The sequence below is a fragment of the Vidua macroura genome, chromosome 19 (genome assembly GCF_024509145.1).
Source record: "Vidua macroura isolate BioBank_ID:100142 chromosome 19, ASM2450914v1, whole genome shotgun sequence".
Taxonomy (NCBI): Eukaryota; Metazoa; Chordata; class Aves; order Passeriformes; family Viduidae; genus Vidua; species Vidua macroura.
Window position 1 is genome coordinate 5,123,278 of NC_071589.1, and position 19,735 is coordinate 5,143,012.

The following is a 19,735-nucleotide window of genomic DNA, read 5'->3' on the forward strand; positions in this document are numbered from 1 at the left end:
TTTGTAGCCTTTAAGGGTTCTTGCTAAGGAAACTGGGGAGGGCAGGAGGCACAGGTGGAAGTAACAGAGATGGATGCATTTGTGGTGGACAAGGAATCAGGGAGTGATGAAGGTTAGCAGGTAGCAAAAGTAGAAGCCCAGGAATGCTGGGTATACAAAGGCCTTGGCCATGCTACAGTAGCCTGGAGCTGGAGTCTCCTGTTAATCTGAAGTGCTAAAAATGCCTCCTCAGTACTTGAGACAAGAGGCAAACGTGAGAGGGGAAGGTGTGCAAGGCCCTCCCTCTGTGGGCAGAGGCTGAGCTCCTCTCCTGCTTTGCCAGCCTGGGGATGGGTGGCTGGGGCTGTGCAATCCAGATGGGATTCTCTGGAGGCATCACCTTTGTCACCCCAATCTGATAGAGATCCGAGGGGTTCCCCAGCACGTGAGCCAGCACTGCTGCACAGCCTTCTCTCTGCTCCAAGCTGCTCCAAGCTGCTCTTCTCCCAGCCAGGAGCCCGTACCTGGCACAGGAGGAGTGGGTGTGACAACACCAGGGCTGGCGGAGCCCTCAGAGAAATCCTCCAGGGCTGGGGGATCCCAAGCCAGGAGACCCCTGTACCTGGCCAGGAAGCTCTGGAATGGCAGACGGACTGGGAATCCCTCCTTCAGAATGTGGATGGCCTCCAGTATCCCGGAATGTCGCAGCTGACAGTTGACATATTCCATATCAAAGACATTTGACAGCTGCGTAGATAAAGCAGACAAAAATAAATAAATAAATAAATAAATAAATAAATAAAAGATAAACAAGAAATAAAGACAAATTAAAGAAAGGAGACTGAAGGCAGGGAGTTTAGAAAGGGTCTCCTTCTCTTGTCCTGTCCTTGGATTGGATCCTGCTGTGGGCTGTGGGCCACGGAACACAAAACCCAAGGAATACTTTGGTGTCCAGCTGATCCTGGCGTCTTCTCCTGCAGGACAGGATTAACTCACATGGCCACAGAGAAGGGTGGGACACAGAATGGGGAAGAAAAATCTCAAGCTATCAAAGGAAACAAAGAAGTTTACATTCCAGCTGTGAAAGGAGAGCTGTTGGAGAAGGATGAAGGAAGTGAGGGACACCATAAGGAGGTCAGGGTGCTGCCCTACCTTCCTGGGATTAGGGGTGATGCATCGGATGAAGAAGGCATGGCTCCTGGAAAACAGAAGGAAGAACCTTGGATCACCTCCTCTCCATGCTGACCCTGGAACGTTTTATACTTCTGTGTGCCAACAACTTCTCTCACCCTCTCAGCTTGGCTGTGAGGTCCTGTAAAGACTGCTGGAATTTGGACACCAGTGTGGAGGCCTGAGGCCTGAGCCCTCTGCCCCTGCCCCCCAGCTCCCTTCGCTGACCATAGGCAGCTTTAGCCCTCTGGAAAATGTGAGACACCACCTGCAAAAACAAAGAAATTACCAAAACTCACTGAACTATGTGGAAAGAAGAATCTCTTCTACCTGAAACTTAAGGGGGCCATTTTCCCTTGCCCCTGGCAGTGGCAGGAATGCAGCTGCATCCTCAGGCAGTCTCTGTGTTTTATATATAAAGTGCACCAATTGCGGGCAAAGACAATTTGCCCAATTCCCAAGTAAATTCAGTAAAATAAAACTTGTGGCTTCTCCAGGTTCTCCTGACACCTGTTCAGCAGCTTTCTGCTACTCACATAAAGACAATGAATGGATCATTGAGTGTCTGCAATAGAGATCTTCCTCCTGACCCACTTCTGTACCTTGAGGCGGCTCTGGGAGAAGATATCCAGCACCTCTGGCCGCAGCTGGTCACGGTTTTTATTGAGAAACTTGTGGACCTGCAGAGGCAAAATCTGATTTAAAGTACCATTCAGACAGGCAAACACCCCTGTTACACACACTGGGACTCGGGACAAGCAGCTGAAGAGGTGGAACAAGGGGAAAGCCCTGGAGAATGAAGCTGGTTCTTCCTGCTGCCACCAGGGTAGAGAGGAAAATGACTTCTGCTTTGAGAAGGGATTGCTCCTTTTCTCCTTCACACCACCACCCAGCAGGCTTTCACTTTTTTTTTTTTTTTTTTTTTTTTTTTTTTTTTTTTTTTTTTTTTTTTTTCCCAGCAACAAGAGCTTTCTTGCATTTCCAGGACTCTGAGGCTGTTGTGTCACTGAGGGCAATTCCTATTTTGCTTCTGCCCAGAGGCAGCTTAGTTGGCTCTCTTAATAACAATCTCCTCTCTTCGGATGTTCTAGAGGGAAGTGCAGTCACAAGGGGAGAGCTTTGGTCACAGAGCTGGTCCATCAGAATACCCACAGCTTGTCCCCCAGGTGAATTATTTCTCCAGCTGCTCTGAGCTCCTGCCAGCTCACCTGGTAGGTGACAGGGCCAGCGTAGTGCTGCACAGTGAACTCTGGCAAAGGCAGCTTGGGCTTGGTGTACCAAGGGCTGTTTCCATGGTGGTAATGACACTTCTGGAGGAAAGTGTGGTCTGTGGCCTGTAAAAGAGATTTCCTGATGCTGCAACACTCTCAGTAGGCTGAAAAGTCACTGTTAAACTGAAGGTAAAAACATTGAATACTTGTGCAATCATTCTGGAAAACAGCCTCACCTTAACCATCCTTTGAAGGGGATCCCATGAGAGGCTGAGAGCTCCTCACCTGAGTCAGGGATGTCTGGTCATCCAGGATGCACAGGATGCCGTGGGGCTTTGCAGTAAGGAAATCCAGGCACGACTCACTGCACATCTTGGAAACAGGAATCCAAGCTAACTGCTGCTGGCTGTATTCCTCCTGCATGTTAAAGGCCAAATCCAGCCATGCAAAAAAGGACAAATGGAGAGAATTAACAGAGGGATTTGGCTGTTTATCAGGAAGTTAGTGTTTCACTGCTGTTACGAAATTGCCTAGAATTGTCTGGTTTTGTCTCATGAAACTTCTTCTAAAGCCACTAATGATTTTCCTGATTTGAGAGAAGAAGGCTGCTAAGCTGAGTGATAAAGTGAACTCTAGAAGTCAACAAGTCTGATAAATACACTTTCATCCCCAGAATATAAGTGGTACAGAAAATGCTACAAAGAAGCCAAACAGGCTTTAAAAGTGCCCACTGAGGTCTGACCAAGTCACTTATAAAATCTGGAAAAGGGAGCAAGGTGCTGACAAAATCTCCTTCCCTTAATTTAGTGAAGAATCAATAAAAGGTATTGAATAGGCAACTCTATGGATATTGCCTAAGAGGACCATTCATGTCAGGATCTGTGATATTTAAACGATCCCAAGATTGTAAAATCTCTGTCTTTCAGCCCCGCTGCCAAAGAAGGAGTCGCAATTTGTCTGTGCTGGTTTTCAAGGTTGTTTATTTCTTCTCATCTAAAATATTTTCTCTCTGACCTGCAGCAGGTCTGTCTGGCAGGACAGCGTGCGGGGCTCTGCCCCTCAGTGGGATGTTACAAACATTCTAGACTGGAAACTACGTGTGCTACATTTACAATAACGTGCCAATATCCATCACCCATGTTGAACAGTGTGTCCCCAGCCTGAACCAACAGAAAAATGCCAACACCACAGTGAAACATGGAGGGCACGAAGAAGAAAAAGGACAAGGCGCGCCCAATTTTCCTCCATCTTGCCTCCTTTGAACCCCTTATCTAGAATCCTAAAATTCTGTTTTTGCACCCATGCCACACTAATTACTACTGATATCAAACACTCAGAGCTTGTAATTCATCCTGTAAGATTGAAAACTCTTTTCCATGGACAGAGATCACAGACAGTGTCTCTCGGGGCTCTGTACAGGGGGGTTCCTGACACCCTGCCAGGGTCCCAGACCTTCCAGGGCAGCCAGAGAGGGATGCCCTGGATTCCCACACATTCAGTTTCCTGTTCCCTGCTGAGGGATACTCTGAGGATGCCCCAGCTCAGTCCATGTGTGCTGGCTCAAGGTGGTGTGAATTCCACTGAGCTCCACTTACCTCTTCCTGGGCAATGACAGTCTGGCTGAAGAACCACTGGAGGTGCTCATTGGCAAAGTTGATGCAGAGCTGCTCTAAGCTGTTCACCCCCAGATCCTGCAAAGACAAAAAGGGATCATCCCTTCCAAGGCCCAGGGAGCTGGGCCTCCCTGTAAATGCTGCACAGGCCCAGCTGAGCTGAGCTGCTGGTTCTGGCCAGTGTGAATGAACCCCAACAGTTCAAACCATCTTCTGTCTCATTTGCAAGCTCTTAGCCTGGCTCACTGACTAGGCTGAACAGCCAGAGGTGAGACGAGCTGTGAAGGAGCATAAAGAAGGAAAGATTTACTCCTGGATGCACAGCCCCAGCTCTGTATTCCATTGGTTTCAGCATTCATTGGGACACAGGTTTTAACAGGAGCCCTAAATAAAATACTGCAAGGCCTTGGTGAGCACATGCCCTCACTGTCCAGGCCATAGCAAAAGAACATGAAAAGTAACCTCAAACCCATGGATGTCCACAATGCCCACGGCACAGTCAGACTCCCAGGGAGCCAACCACTCATTGATCCTCAGCAGCAGCCACTCAAAGAGCAGGTAGTACAGAGCCTTGGCAATGGAGTCTCTGAGTGGGAGAGGGGAGAAGAACCAGTTGCTGCAAAGACCTCTGGGTGCATCTCACCCACCCAGACACCAGCAGAAGTCACCTCGCATCAATGGCTCCTTCTACAGACAGAGGGGTGAAGATCCGATCATAAGATGTAACCTGGATACATAAAGAGACATAAAGAGAATTTACTCTTATCTCACACAACCACCTTTTTGTTTTAATCCACAAGGAAGTCAACCCAGTTAATAAATGGATATGTTTTTTTCTATTTGGCTGAGAATTTACCCAGGTATCAAAAGAAAAACTAAACCCAGAATTTTGCTGCCAGAGATGAAAGTCAACTGGCCAAAGTACTAAACCTGGGGCCACTCATGTCGGAAAAGAGCCCTCCTAGATGTGAGCTCTGCCATCTTTACAGAGCTGCCTTGAGGGGCTCAGCCCATCCCAACCATTTTATTCCTGCTGTTACCTCCCAGATTTTGAGCCTTCTAAGTTCAGGACAGTGGGGCAGGACATTGTGTGCTTCAGGAGGAATGAGAAATCACAAGAAAGGGACTCACAGTGACACGGTGAGTGACAGCACTCTGCAGGAGCTCTGCTGAGACACGCAACAGATTGGCCACAATCTGAATCTCAGTGTCACTGGCGATGGCTGCGTGTTCAAAGGATTCTTTCTAAATAATAAAGTGTTCTTTATTATATATATTATAGATACATATTATAATATTGGCTTTTCGCAAATATTAAAATATGGATTTTATATGTGTAGTGTTAAAGAAACTTTGTTATAAAGATACAGTTTTTATTCCTGTTGTTAATTAAGCTTAGTGAAACAGCTGCTTGTGTTAAAATGCCTGCTTAGATGGGATAACAACCAGTGAACACAGGATGAGGACACCTGCTACAGATATGCCAACTATCAGCACTCACTGTCTGAAGACACTGTGGACCAAGGCCCAAAACTGAAGATAATGGTAAAAATGGATTAAAACCACAACCAAGGAACACGCATGCTCCAAAAAGGCAGACCCAAGAAGGGGCCATGTAAAAATATGTAAACTAGTTTGGGAAAAGGTTAACTATGCATAAGATCTATGAATATGCAACAGGCTGATGTAAGGGAAAAGGTATTTGAGGAGTATCTCTGAAGAGAAGTATTGTAAAATGCAGGAAAACCCAGTGGGTAAAAATGATGATGTCTGACTCCAGTTCAGAAGGCTGAATGATTTCTTTATTATAACTATGCTATAATACATTAATATACTATATAAAGGAAGATACTAAAACTACAAACCTACTTTTCTAACTACTATATCTAACTAACTCACAACTTGTCACCTTCTCGCGATAGTCCAGCCACAGGTGGGTTGAATTGGCCATCAGGCTCAAACAATCCTCACCAGAATCCAATCAAGCAATCACCCCAGGTAAACAATTCTCCAAACACATTCCACATGGGAAAAACAAGGAGCAGAAATGGAAATTGTTTTCTCTTTCTTTCTCTCTGTGCACCTCTATGAAAAAATCCTGAGAGAGAGACAGATAAGTGTGCTCTTGGCTGAGTGCCAAGATGCACGGCCCCCTTTATAACATTTGCTCTGTGGTCCTTGTCTCTTATTGTCATTTATTAAACTTTTTTTAATTTTCACAGGAGAGTGAATGTGCTTTGCACATATATTACTGTACACATATTACTATCTATAGTACTATATATTATAGATAGAAGCAATGGATGGGATACAAGGTCCCTCTTCTATAAATATTCCCAATATTCCTCAGCTGCACAGAGCTGGTCACAGCCTGGGTAGAACACCAGGTTCATTTTGGCTCCTTAAAAAGCCACCCAATCTCTAATGACTTTTGTTTGCCTCCCATCTTCTGTCCCTGCCTAGACCAGTCTAGAGCCCAACACTGAAAGGACAGAAAAGTCTTCAGAGGATGTCATCCTCAGTCCCACCACACGGCAAAACAGCAATATTCAGCACAAATATCCCATTCCCAAGCTGTTGGGGTTACTGTACCTCATAGGAGGTAAAGCAGATGTTCCCCAGCTGCAGAATGGCAGCCAGGACAGCCCAGGTGGAGCTCAGCTGATCATCTGAGAGGCTGATTCCTTCCAGAGCTTGCACCAAGACCAGAAAATCTTGACTGTCCTCCTTCCCCAGGACTTCACATGCTCTGCCCTGAGAGAAAAGGGACAGATAATCGTGATCAGCCCCTTTAGCCTCAGGCAGGGGTTAAGCCACCATCAGGAATCTTCAGAGAAGTAGTTCAATCTTTTAAAGACTGGAAGAATCTGAAGAGATGAAAGACAGCACTAGTGGAAACTCAGCATTTGTGAGGGGCCAGTGTCTTTACCCTGTGGAGTTTTGAGATTAAGATCTCTCTCACCCACACAGGCCAAGTTTCTGTTGGAATTCCAGTACAAACTCCCCAGGATGCCCCTGCCTGCTGCCGGGGTGGAACTTGAGAGAAGTGTCACCTGAGGGGACTCCCGAGGGGGTAGAGCTGCCCGCTAAATGGTACCAGATGGGTTCTGTAAACCCAAAGAGCCACCCGGGCTTACAGCTTGTCTCATCTCGGCCACGGAGCTCCACTACAGCATGGGCTCAGCACTCCTCTGCTTCTTTTTTTCTCTATAAGAGGCCACTCCTAGCAGCTGTGTGTGACCCTAAAGGTCACAGAAATCCTGGGTCAGGGGGTTCTGCAGAACCTCTTTGTTTCAAGGGCATTCTTTGACCATAGTTCCCAGCTCTCAGCAGATTTTGGTGAGACAAGGATGAGGTCCAAGCAGCCCTTGGGCTTCTTCTTGCCAAGATCCAAGATAGATTTTGTCAGTCTCTGATAACTCTTTTGTGCATAATCTGATCTTTTTCCCTTGCCTTCTCTGCAGCAGACTGGGATATTCCTGTTATTATCACCTTGAAGACTTTGCTTTACAGTGCTTTGCCAGCCAGGAACCATTAATCACCCATTAAGGGCTGGGCCCTTAATTGCCCTCCATCCTAGAGCCATTAATGGCACTTGTCCATTCCTCCCCTGAAGGCGAGGTGATAGCAATCACTACCGAGGATTCCTCCTGACCGCACCTGCTGAGAAGAATTTGAATTTGCCACCTGGGAAAACTGACTCACGTTGAAATAGGAAAAATTTCTTGCTATTGTTGTGACCTCCTTGATTATGGAAAACAATCTTAAAAAAAAAAACTCAGACAAAACAAAACCCACAGCCACATTAAAAAAAAAAAAAAAAGTTCCAAGATTGTGATTTGATGTAAGTCTGACAAACAAATTCAATTTAAATAATTGCAATCAGCAGTATATTTCAGTGGTTTAAAATCTGTGCCCATTGACTCTGTCAATAAACGAAGTGTTTTGCAGAAGATAGAAATCCTCCCTGCTTTTTACAGTCCCACAGTAAATTGCAAATGCAAGGAAAGGCAATGAGAACAGGGGTGTTACACCACACGGTGGAGCCATGAGTCTACACAACGACTCCTCGTTAAAGTCCGTCCTTTTAGAGTAGAAGGGTCTGAAAAGTGAGAAAATGATCACAAAAGAGACAAATATGTTGATTCTTAGATCGGGTATGAGAAGGAACAGAGGATGAGAAGGAGCAGAGCTGACTTTAGCATAGTCCTGAGAGTCCTTTGCAGGAGAGCAGAGTGTTTGGTGCCAAACAGAAGAGATGCCTGGACCATTTCTCTGTGCCAGCTGCTGCAGAGCACCCTCAGCCACTCACCTGGTTCAGGTAAAAGTAGGACTCTGCCTCCTGCAAGTACATCTCCTCTTTCTGCTCCGCGGGCAGCCCTGCCAGCAGCTCGTAAAACACGTGGTAGTTCCTCTCACCATGGGCCTGATGGGACACATCCATGGAGTTGATCCATATCCAGCCCCAAACCCCTCCAGAGCACACTCACAGAGCAGGATCAGGTTTCCCACTGACACCTTAAGAACATTCCATCTGGGAGAAGTCCTGTTCACACAGCTCTAATATTTGACCATTTCTACACTCCAGACATTAAGAAAAACTTAATTGAGGGAAGATTCAACTTTCAGTAATCCCTAATAAGTGGCTTAATTCGACCTGTTTAAGACAGAGAAACCTCCTATTTTATTCAAATAAAAGAAGTGATCATCCTGTGCTACATGAAGGGGACCTAGTTCTTGCTGGTAGAAGAAATGGAAATAAATTCTCATACTAATTTCCACCCCTGTTATTTAACAGTAAATTTAAGACTAAATATTAATAAGGGAGAGAGGGGGGCACTGGTCCTCACCTGAAATACCACACGAGACTTCTCCAGTAGGTACTGGGAGATGGATGTTCCCACCACAATGCCACTGAGCATAAGACAACAGATCCTGTCAGAACCTGGGGACAGCTTTTCTGCAGACTTGTGTCTCTGCAGATAAGAATGATCTTAGAGACATAATCCACATTAATTTCCAAAATATTTTGACAAAATTGTGGGGCTTTCAGGGAAACCAAGCAAGCACAGAATAAGAAGTCCTAGCATGGGTAGGAATAAAGGTCAATTCTCTTAACAGTCTGAAACAACCATCAGAGTTTCACAAAGTGTCTGTACCTGACCTGTGAGTGCAATTGAGGGTTTGCTAAGTGACATAGAAGAGCAGCTGAACAGCAATGGGACAAAGCTTCCTGCTTGTATGAAATTATTCAGTGAGGATGAAGGTCAACTGTGAATAAATGCAGACAGACCTTACAGTGCAGAGTGAGTGAGCAAGAAAATGGCACATGAAGCCCACTGTAGATAAAAGTGAAGTGATGGGTACAGACCCAGCTTCACATATAAACAGACAGGCTCCAATTTAACCACTGCTCCTTAGGACTGAGACCTGAGGGTTATGATAGACAGTTCCATGAAAGAATCAGCTCAGGGCTTAGCAACAGTCAGGAAAAAAACCAAACAAACCAACCAAATGCAGAAGTTAGAAAGGAGACAGGCTCAAAACAGAAAGGTGTTTTTCACAGAACTGGTTAGACCTGTGGAGCACTTGAAGGCTGTTGCAGAAACATCAAGTCTGAATGAGCCCAAGAGGAAACTGGAATACCTCAGGAGACTGAGGAAAACTCCTGAGCTGCTGCAAATGTTAAAGAGCTCAAGGGGTTTTAGGGAAAAGCATTGTTTGTATTTGGGCTGTTCTTGCCTCAGGCAGTGCTTGAGGTCAGTGCTGAGGACACAGCAGGGTATCAGATGGGTCCTTGGTATAAACCAGTTCAGCCATTCTTATGTTCTTAATTAAACTCATCTTGAGAACCAAGATCTGTTCTTTTGGGAGGAAACACCAAAAAAGCAAAATAGAGGTGTAAACTCACCCTCTTCCTACCCTGATGATAACAAGGGGAGGGAGGGTTAATGTGTGAGCACTGCTCCACCTGGTCTCACCCAAACACCCCTTGGCACCTGGAGGGACCCGACGGGATTCTTGAACTCACTGTCGCAGGTGGACATTCAGCAGCTTTCCAAAACGGCTGGAGTTGTCATTGAGGATGGTTCTTGCATTTCCAAAACTCTCTAGGATGGGTAGGACACTGCAGGGCTGTAAAGAAAAGAGGAGGGAACACTTCAGTAGCAATCACAGGTTTTTAAACTCAAAAGAGTTTATGTACCCATCAGTTTGAAAAGATAAACAAAAAATGGGACTTCACTGATGTAATTCTCACACGGGTAAAATATGTCTTTTTAAATGTATCCTGGTATCATTATCTCTAGCCAGTGGTGAGTTGCTCTGTGAGCTCTTTACCCTCACTGGTATAATCTTTCCCTTTACTTCTGCTCTGTGTTCAGATTCACCTCCCAGACTGCTGAAAGCTCTCCGTGGCAGCTACCAGCTCTCTGTTCAAGCAGATACAGCACTTTTCACAGCATCAGATCTCCCAGGTATTAAAATACAGAACTACAAATACACCAGCTCTCCTCGAGTCTTTATGGGAGCTTAACCTTGGACCACAAACCCTCCCAAGCCCAGCCAAAGAAATAACATCAGCAGCAGCCTCTCTGCCCTGTCTTTGGCTTCTTTCCCCTGTCCACCCCTCACGGCCTCCAGCCATGTTCACTTGCCTGTTACCTGTCTGATCCTGTGGCTGTCAGATCCCTGGTACAGCATGGTCAGGTATTGCACAATGGCTTTGGTAGCTTCTGTTTTACCTGATCCACTGTGCCCACTGCAGGAGCAAGAGGTGGAGAAGTTGGCATCAAAACAGAGGTACCTGATCTAGGCACATCAGAGGCCCTGCTGCACCAAGTCAGAGGGGTTGTGCTGATTTACAGCTGAAGATTTATCACTCATTCCTTGAAACACTGAGACAACCTGACAAAATGGGCCCAAATAGGATTCCCCTGGGGAATATCAGACTCCTTCTCTCCCACTCCTCTGAAGTGAAACTAAATTCAAACTGTTATTTGCACAGAGTGAAATAAAAATCCACCTTACTCAAGTTCTCCACAGGCAGCCCTCACATAAAAGCCAGAAGGATCAACTTACAAGCAGTGAAATACAAAAGTGGAACTTTTACATAATGCAATCCAAGGGCCTCCAACAAAGCCGTTCACTTCCTACCTGATGAGGACACACTGCTCCTGCCCTGACGACTGGGACAGCGTGTAGGCCATCTCTGCTATGGCAAAGATGTGTCTGCATGGACAGAAAGAAACCCTCATTAACTGACCCCACATTTCCACCCCACAAGTGCAGCACTGACAGGGTCCTCATCAGGGATCTACATTAGAGATGGGCCAGTGTCTTCATCAAGGAAACTTGACCTAAAAATCACAGAATGGTTTGGGTTGGAGGGACCTTAAAGACCACCTCATTCCTCTGCCATGGGTAGGGACAGCTTCCACTAGATCTGATTTTTCCAAGCCCTGTCCAGCCTGGCCTTGGACACTTCCTGGGATGAACTTTAGCTCTGTGGAATGATAGGCCCAAGCAACTACAGCTTTGCCAAATGGGCTGTTCGCTTCCTGTGACATTCATCCTGCTCTACCAGAGAACTGGAGGAAAATAAAATACTTTCTGGAGCACAAACAGAACAGGGGTTAGAGAGTTATTTGAGAAACAAAAACATACGGGGCATTTTTTGAGAGAGTCCCTTGCTGGTACTTGGCAGCCACATCTTCAGAGTAGATACTGAGGTCTTTGAAAGGATTCACAGAAATCAAAATTTGCCCAATGTAAGTCTAGGACAAAAATAAGAAAGGGGAGGAAAATCTGGTGGCTTCTTAGATTTTTCTGAATGAGGATTGCAGCTGAATACATATATTAATACAAATATACAAGTTTCCTTTAAAGGAATATTATTTATTCTGACTATACTGCCAATTTATTGCAGACACAGCTTTTCAGCGGTCATTTTCAAATCTCTGTCATTAATAATTTGGGATAAGTGAGCACTTACTGGTCTGTGATAATTTTCTCTAGCCATTATCTATTCTCCACATGAAGTTATAGGCACAGGTTTGAACACTTGAGCCAGTAAATGGAGAAGAGAACAATTAACCATCCACAACCAGATCTGGACTGCAACACTGTGAAATGTTTGCAGAAACTCTGAGGTTTCTTCTCAAGATCCACAATTTTTAACTCAGAACTTCTCTGCTAAAATAGGAGATTCTCACTAGGAGCAACTGAGGCTAAAAAGGAGCCCAAGTATGCTCACAGGTTGGCAACGAATACCAAAATTACAGAGAAATCTGGAACTTCCAGATTTTACCCCAAATATTTAATGCTACCTGATTTCTGAGCAAAAGCTGTGTGAATATACTTTTTATCATTGTTCCCAGTAATGAGTGAGATACTTGGTGCATTATTAAAGCTTGATGGTATAATATAAATTACTTTCACTTAAAGCTCATTGCCCAGAGTGAATAAGCACTGAAGAAAACCAAACCAAACCAAACATCACTATCCATACATAAATGAGATTGCAATGGAACCTCTTCTTCAGGCACAGCAGGACTGAGCTCTCAGAGACTTCCCTACAAACAGAGGAAAGGACTCGTCAGCCATCAGCTTCACTTGCATGTGTTAATATTAAATATTAACCTTTCTGCCCTCCCAAGGATCACAGAACATTCTGAGTTGGAAGGGACCCACAAGGATCATGGAGTTCAGCTCTTAACTGAATGGCCCATATGGGGATCGAAGATTTTGTGGGGAGCTGGGGCTAAAACTCTTCACTGCCTTCATGTGGTTCCAACATCCTCAGGATTAAACACGTCAGAGAATGGGGCATTCAAAGCTCAGAACTTCCTCTGTGTGATCACAGCTCCTTGCACAGCCTTTATAGGTGTTTATCTCAACAGGATGACAGGAGGGGAGGATGTGTGAGGAGCAGTGTCATGGGCTTATCTTTCAACAACAGCAGTGCACCAAGGGTTTAACAGCTCTTAAAGATGCAGGATGTGATTTTTTTCACAGCTGAAGGCAACAGGAGTCACTAAAGCCACAGATGCCAATGTCAGCAGGCAAAGAACATAGAAATATGCTTCTCATCCTGCAAGCTGTCCTTTCTTACCACTCACTCATACAATAAGAAAGACATGTTAAATTTCCAATTCTGTCCTTCTGCTATGTCACAGAAGTCACATCAGCCTCTAAACCTAATTTCCCCTACCTATTAAGTATTTTGGGGTATTTTTAGAACCCATTTCAGGACTGGGAAACATTTAACAGGAGAGACAGAGTTCCAGGGATGCAGCTGTACAGAAGTCTGTTAACCAGGCTGAGCTGCTGGCTCTGGGGTGACTGCAGAGGTTCAATGTGCCCTCTCTGTGCAGCGGAGCCTGGGGACATGCTCTACCTAACAGTCAGGAGCTCCCTCTGCACCTCTGCTCCTTCCCAGTATTTCAGTGTAAGTCCATAACTTCACCACTAAAATTCAGTCTTTTACTTAGTTTTTCAGCAGAGCATCAGTTACTCAGCTATGATACACATCCAATCCATTCTATTTTCTCCCACAGAGGAAATATTTTATTTTCTCCTATCTAGCTAAGGATCTAGCTAATCTATCTAGCTAATACGTTTTCTATTGTTGAGCCACCTTTGCAGGATAGCAAGCAAGCCCTTGTGACCTGAATGAGCTGCAGACACTGAGGACACCTACTCCAGTCTGGTTAGATCTTCAATCTCCTCAACTTCTGCACAGTGCTCTTCACACATGTACACCTGAAATGCACAGATACATGACTGAAAATCAGAGGAAGTTTAGTTCCACTCTAGTACTGGGGACAACACTTGTACCTGTTTCTGCATGAACTCCATCTCCAGCATGTTGTCAGCAACATCATCTGCCTCCCACTGGTCCTTGCAGACCCTCACACGGCTGCTGGCCAGCTGGGGCTCCTTGGAGATGGCCCATTTGCTCAGGTTCTCCATGGCTGGCCATGGCAGCAGCAGCTTGGAGTTCAGCCATGCTGCAGGGTCCCATCCCTGCCCCTGCTGCTGGGACCAGTGCACACTAGGAGTGACCATGGATCCTGCAGTCTGGAGGACACCTGAACCCTCCTTGGTATCTACCTCACTGCAATAATCTAAGGTATGGATTGGCTCCTCGTCTCGGCGTGGGAGGAAGCCCTGCTTGCTGCTTCTCTGGCTTGGATCCATCAGAGATCTGGGAAGGTCACATTTGAATCTGCAACCCTGTTGCACAGGAGTGATAGATTTTCTCTCTGATGGAGATTTCAGTTTCTGTAGGCAATAACCATTGCCAGAGCCCCTGGACAAGGAGTTCTTGGCCTTAACCAAGCTGTGGACTCTGGGGAACACTACAGCAAACTTGGCATCAGTAGTAGGACTGTTCTTCTCATCCAAGTATGAAAAGGAACTGGTTCCGTGGAGAGGGGAATCACCAGGAGAAAAATCAATGTGTCCCACTTCCTCTACCATTTTAGGACGACCTTTCCCCTCCACCAATGAAGCAGAAGATTCTTTGTCCCTCGGCTCAGCTCTCTCCAGCTGTCCAGCTGCACCAGGGAAGGCTTTGCCCGACCTACCAACCCACCCAGCAGTGCTCAGAATCCGGATTGCCATTCTACTTCTGAATCCAAAAGGTTTGCTGCTCCTCTTCTTCTTCCCAAATTTCTTCAAGAGCCATCTGGAGATACCAATTGCACGTGCCACACTCAGCAGTCGAGCTTTCAGCCTTGCTTTCTTGGCAGGTTTTTGGCCAAGCCAGCCGGTGACTTTTCTAAAAGCAGAGCAGCTGTGCAAGTGCTTGGATCCTTCCTCACCATGCACAGGTTCTGTTTCAGAAGGTGCCTCTGCAACCACTTCTTCTGCTTTCTCTTTTTTTGACTTTGTAGACTGGCCTGAACTCTGTTTAAATTTTCCAATAACTTTTCCAACTCTCTTCTTCTTTCCAAGGAGCCGCTTATCATATGATTTTTTTGTAATTGTGGAGCAGCTTGAAGTATTTAATCTTTTCCCTCCAAAACTCTGATCTGTGTTGGGTTCTCTTTGTTTACTGGGAGTTTCTAGAGTCATGGGTTTTGAACAGATGCTTTCAACATTGTTCAGGTCTGAGCTGGTTTCCAAAGCCATCTGGGCAGGATTTGGTTTCTGGCTTGCTGATAGCTTGGTCTCAGCATTTTTATGCTGGTTTTCCAGACTGAGGGGGATTTGGAATAGAGAAGAACATTTCCTTGTAAGCATCAGTGCTGGTACATCCTGCCTGCTGCAGTCTGAACTGTACTTCTGTCTATCTCCAGCCTCTTCACCTTGTTCTGGGATCTCACACTTGCCAGATTTCTCCTTCAATGTCCTCTGCTGCTTGGAGAGGAAAGAGCCATCTTCCAGCTCTCTGCCTTCATCATTCACCTTCTCTTCCAGTTCATATTTGCTAAGGTGAACATGGAGTTTTGCTTTCACAGCTGTTGGGAGTGGTTCTAGTTTGTTTTCAATGTTCTCTGCATTGCTGCTCTCCCCACTGCTGTCAGAATTCACATGTCCATCTTTAGACATATCTTCAACTCTATCATTTTCTAGTATATTTTCCTTCTTTATTTCAATATTTTCCCTGTTCTTAACACTCTTAACTTCGAGTCCTGAAGTGCTTAATTGATCATCTGCCTCACTGCTCTCAGCTGGAGCAAATTCTGGTTGTCTCAGCATGTTGTCTGGCTTCCTCATCTTCTCCTCTGCTTCCAATCCTCCAAATTCAGTGCCTTCAGCCTCAGATTCAATTTTTCCACCTGTGGTCACCTGCTCCTTTTCAGGTTCAATAGATGCTTCCTTGCTTTCATCAGCCAGTTCCTTGTAGCCTTTTCCTTCATTCACAGGAGGATCTTTGAGCACAACTTCTTGCTCACTCTTGCCATCTAACTCGGAAGAGCTGCTCCTCTCTTCAGAAGAGCTGCTCTTCTCTTCACTGCAGGAAGTGCTGCCCACCACAGCCTCCTTTGTACCCGTTTTGTGGGTTCCATGGCCTTCACTGCTGGAGTCGGAGCCAGAGTTACCTGAAGTTTCCAGAATATTTTCATCCTCACTTTCAGTGATGACAATCCTGGTAAGATTTTCAGCATGCTTTTTCCCAGTCCTCTCACCTTTTTCCTGTGCTGTACCGCCTTGGGATTGAGAACCTGATTTCTGCTCAGAAGCCTCCTTGAAGTCCTGATTCCCTCTGTGCCTTCCCCTGGGATTCTGTGCCTTTTCTGCCAAGTTCTGTCTCTGAAAAGAACCTTCAGTACCTTGCTCTGTGATCTCCCTTACAGCCCCCAGCTCAGTGCCTGTTTCACCAACACCAAGTCTCTTTCCACATCTCTTTTTAAAACTCAGTTTCTTTCTGTTTGTGATGGCTTTTCCCTCCTTGTCACTGCTGTCCTCACTCTCCTGCCCTGATGTCATTTCCCATTGCTTGCAGGGCTTTCCTTTTTTCCTCTCCAACCTGGACACTCCATGTTTTCTCTCTAAACCAGATTCATTTTTGTAATTTCTCCTGCAGGCTCTTTTTCTCCGGAATAACTTCTTGTGGTCATTTTCTTTGCTTTCCTGAGGCCTCCCCAGCCTCTGGATTTTTAAGGGCTCTTCTCCAAGGCTGTCATCTTGTCCAGGAAGTGACTCTTTGCCCTTCCCTTGGCCTCTGCTCTTACCTTCCCTCCGCTTCCCACAGCAGATCTTTGCGTCTCCTGCAGAGTTTTTCTCACAATTCAACACCTTCTCTTTCCCAGCCTTTTTCTGCCAGGTCTTGGATCGGGGAGGAGGCATTTCCTCAGTGTTCAGGAGTATGTGAGGGTTTATCTTGACTCACCTGTGAAAGGAAACATTGTGTATTTTGCTGTGAAATAAGCTACAAAGGGAAGCCAGATGCTCCTGAGCACTAATATGCCTCGTTTCTGTGGAGCCAAATAAATATTTGCAGAGCCTTGCCTGTGCAGTGCCAAACTGACTGCCCTGTTCCAGGTTAATCTCTGGCTTATTTTGTCACAAATCACCCTGATTTTCTTCTTTTCTTAGAATCATACCATCACAGAATATGATGATCTGGAAGGGACCCATCAGGATCATCCAAGTCCGACTCCTGGGCCTGCACAGGACACCTCAAGAATCCCATCATTAGGCCACGTGTCCATGACTCTCTACAGCTGACAAAGGTTTCACTGTAGCTCAAGATAGAATGATTACTTTATTTCAGTTCCTGCTTCTCCAGTATCCTTTGTGCTGAAGAAGAGAGGAACACATCCAATGATTATGTGAAATAAACATCAGCAGCAAACACTGCTCCAGTGTGTCATAACATGTCCACTCAACTGCCCCTGCGTGCACTGGCATTCCCTGGCACTGTGGGAAATGGTCAGTATCCCAGCTGTTCACCTCTTTACCTCTTCATCTTTCCTCTAATCATATGCATGGGATAAAAGATGTAAAAGTGCCCGAAGGATTGGTCCTGATCTTTCAGGCTGATGCAAAATATCACTTCTACCCTTTCCAGCTATCCAGACCCTTTATTTTATGAGTGAGCCCTTTGCTGCTTCAGACATCCCACTGGGGCCCCTGGGAGTGAATGAAGTACTGATGGCAGAGCCTGGGTTTGGGTCCCAACACCAAACTGGAGGGAAAGGCTCCAAACCACAAAACAGTAAGAGCACAACTGAAAGGAAATGATGGATCAGAGAAAGGAAAACTTGGAGATGAGTGGATGAGGAGAACGGGCCTAAGGGGAAAATCTTACAGCAAGGAAACCCACCAGTCTGCAACATTTTCCCAAAGAAAACAGACTAAAAGGCTCTTGTTGGGGCTATTTGGGACTATTTTGGAAATTACATTACCCAGTGATGGGCAGGGAACAAACCAGCACACGGGACAGGGAAATTCTGATATATTTTGTCCTATCATCTCTTTATTAAAGTCTTCTCTCCATTTTCTCCTTTTTCTTTCTCTTTGTTTTTCAGCCAATTAAGTGGAATCTCCAGAGGCAGAAGAGAAACTTCCAGCCATTACAGATTTACAAATTCTGCCAGTGGGTAACAGAGGATGGAGCAGTCAAGATTTTGTTACTGATTCCTCCTAACTCCACCAAGCGTTAACTTATTTAAAGGCTGAAATCCAGCATCTGGAAACCTCCAGTCACTTGTTAGACTATTATGGGATGCTGGCAATATATTTAGCTGACACGCTGACCCTGCACTCCATGGGTGCCATGGGTGCAATGTCTGTACACAGGCTACAAGCCCAAAAGGGTTTTGCCCAAGGTTTCCTGGAACTTCCATCCACAGACATGTCCCTGCCTCAGGGAAGGGGATGGGGGAAAACACAGTCAAGACTGCAATTCAGCAAGCTTTAAAAGCTTTAAACCTTTACAGCTGCTATAAAGTCTGACAAGGAATGAGAATTTTTAGTACTTAGTACCTCAACAAAGATGGAAATCCAGACACTCTCCATAATATCTTATGACTTGATTGCAGACTGAAACTTATCTAAGTGTATTTACAAGTTATTAAAATAAATTTTGAAAAAAAGGCCATTAAAAAGTACATTCCAGTACTCTGGGAGCAACTCTGTAAGAAACCACTCAGTGAATCAAAAAGTTTGTCTCACCTCAGTCACTCCAAGGAGGGCAGCAAAACCACATTTGAGATTTCCATAGCTCAGGAAGGATGATGCTCTGAGAAAAGCACACTTGGTGTGTGTAAAGCACAGGGGTTTATTGCAAATGTTGGTTCCTTTTCTATACCAACTATTTTGTGCTGTTCTGCACCACAGAACAATCTGCAATGAGGAAATGCAGCATCTCCCTTTCCCCCAGCCGCAACTCTGATACTGAAGCAAAAAGCTGCTGCCCTGAAAGCAGTTGCATACAATTAAGGGTTCCCCAACAATGTGTCTTTAGAGTTCCCTCTAAACTTGCATTTTTTGTTCTGGTCTAGAGCTGACTCTGTTCAAACCCTCCTGGACACTCTGCCCAGTGCAGAGTTCATCTCTGAACACCAGTCCTCTTCCCTCCCTCTCTCTGAACAGGACAGTCATACACAGGTATCTGGTCACCTCATTTCAGCCCCCCCTCCCCACTTAATACCCCAATACTCCTGGCCTAGATCTCTAAATCCTGCAACGAGACTTTTGTTACTGAGATTAATGGCAGCTGAATTAGACCCTAAATCCTCAGTACAGAATAGTTGTTAATATTCTGTCCTCCTAGAGGCTTAAAGTTGATTCAGCTTCTCTACAGTGCCAAATGCAGGAGAAAATAATAAATAAAGGTCTGCTTTTATGTGCTGTTGCTAGATAGTCATGTGTCTAAAGCCTTCCATAAAACAAAAATGCTGAAATTCTTGGATGAGGAGGAAGGTCAGGAACATTACCCAGATTTGTCGGTAGCTCAGACTCAGGAGTTTGGTTTGACCCACTGTAAAGGCAGGACCCCAGAGTGAATTTGGGTTAGAAAGTGAAAAACTGGAGTTCACAATTCTTCAGAGACAGAGCTTTAGAGAAGATTGGTTTGTAACACCACTGTTATTACTGGGAATGGGAAGATGAATCACTGCTTATATAAACAATTCCTTTGACATCAGACCTGCTCCAATTAACTGCCCTGGACCATCTGCCTGCTGGACACACTGCAGCAGGTGAAAGATGCTGCTCATCAGTTTCTCAGCTCCCCTCACCACACCAACTTCACCTAAATCACTACAGGAAAAAGAGCAATTCTATGGCATTCTCCCTTTTTAGAAG

The 19,735-nt window shown here is 45.4% G+C and overlaps 1 protein-coding gene across 1 annotated transcript in view; it reads right to left on the bottom strand.

The window, feature by feature from the left end:
* MYO15B (myosin XVB) overlaps positions 1–16,771 on the bottom strand; it is a 45,537-nt gene extending 28,766 nt beyond the window's left edge. Inside the window, exons 1-24 of the mRNA XM_053995070.1 lie at positions 16,657–16,771; positions 15,261–16,023; positions 14,571–14,756; positions 13,811–14,027; positions 13,674–13,735; positions 12,483–12,546; positions 11,639–11,748; positions 11,129–11,203; positions 10,637–10,733; positions 10,005–10,108; positions 8,824–8,887; positions 8,286–8,399; positions 6,566–6,727; positions 5,105–5,218; positions 4,642–4,700; positions 4,436–4,559; positions 3,956–4,051; positions 2,646–2,777; positions 2,358–2,483; positions 1,752–1,829; positions 1,269–1,417; positions 1,132–1,177; positions 602–726; positions 380–503 (exon numbers count right to left, since the gene is read on the bottom strand). Coding sequence (XP_053851045.1) covers positions 380–503; positions 602–726; positions 1,132–1,177; positions 1,269–1,417; positions 1,752–1,829; positions 2,358–2,483; positions 2,646–2,777; positions 3,956–4,051; positions 4,436–4,559; positions 4,642–4,700; positions 5,105–5,218; positions 6,566–6,727; positions 8,286–8,399; positions 8,824–8,887; positions 10,005–10,108; positions 10,637–10,733; positions 11,129–11,203; positions 11,639–11,748; positions 12,483–12,546; positions 13,674–13,735; positions 13,811–14,027; positions 14,571–14,756; positions 15,261–16,023; positions 16,657–16,771 — 3,306 coding nt within the window. The remainder of the gene's footprint in view (positions 1–379; positions 504–601; positions 727–1,131; positions 1,178–1,268; positions 1,418–1,751; positions 1,830–2,357; positions 2,484–2,645; positions 2,778–3,955; positions 4,052–4,435; positions 4,560–4,641; positions 4,701–5,104; positions 5,219–6,565; positions 6,728–8,285; positions 8,400–8,823; positions 8,888–10,004; positions 10,109–10,636; positions 10,734–11,128; positions 11,204–11,638; positions 11,749–12,482; positions 12,547–13,673; positions 13,736–13,810; positions 14,028–14,570; positions 14,757–15,260; positions 16,024–16,656) is intronic.
* Positions 16,772–19,735: the final 2,964 nt, after the last annotated feature.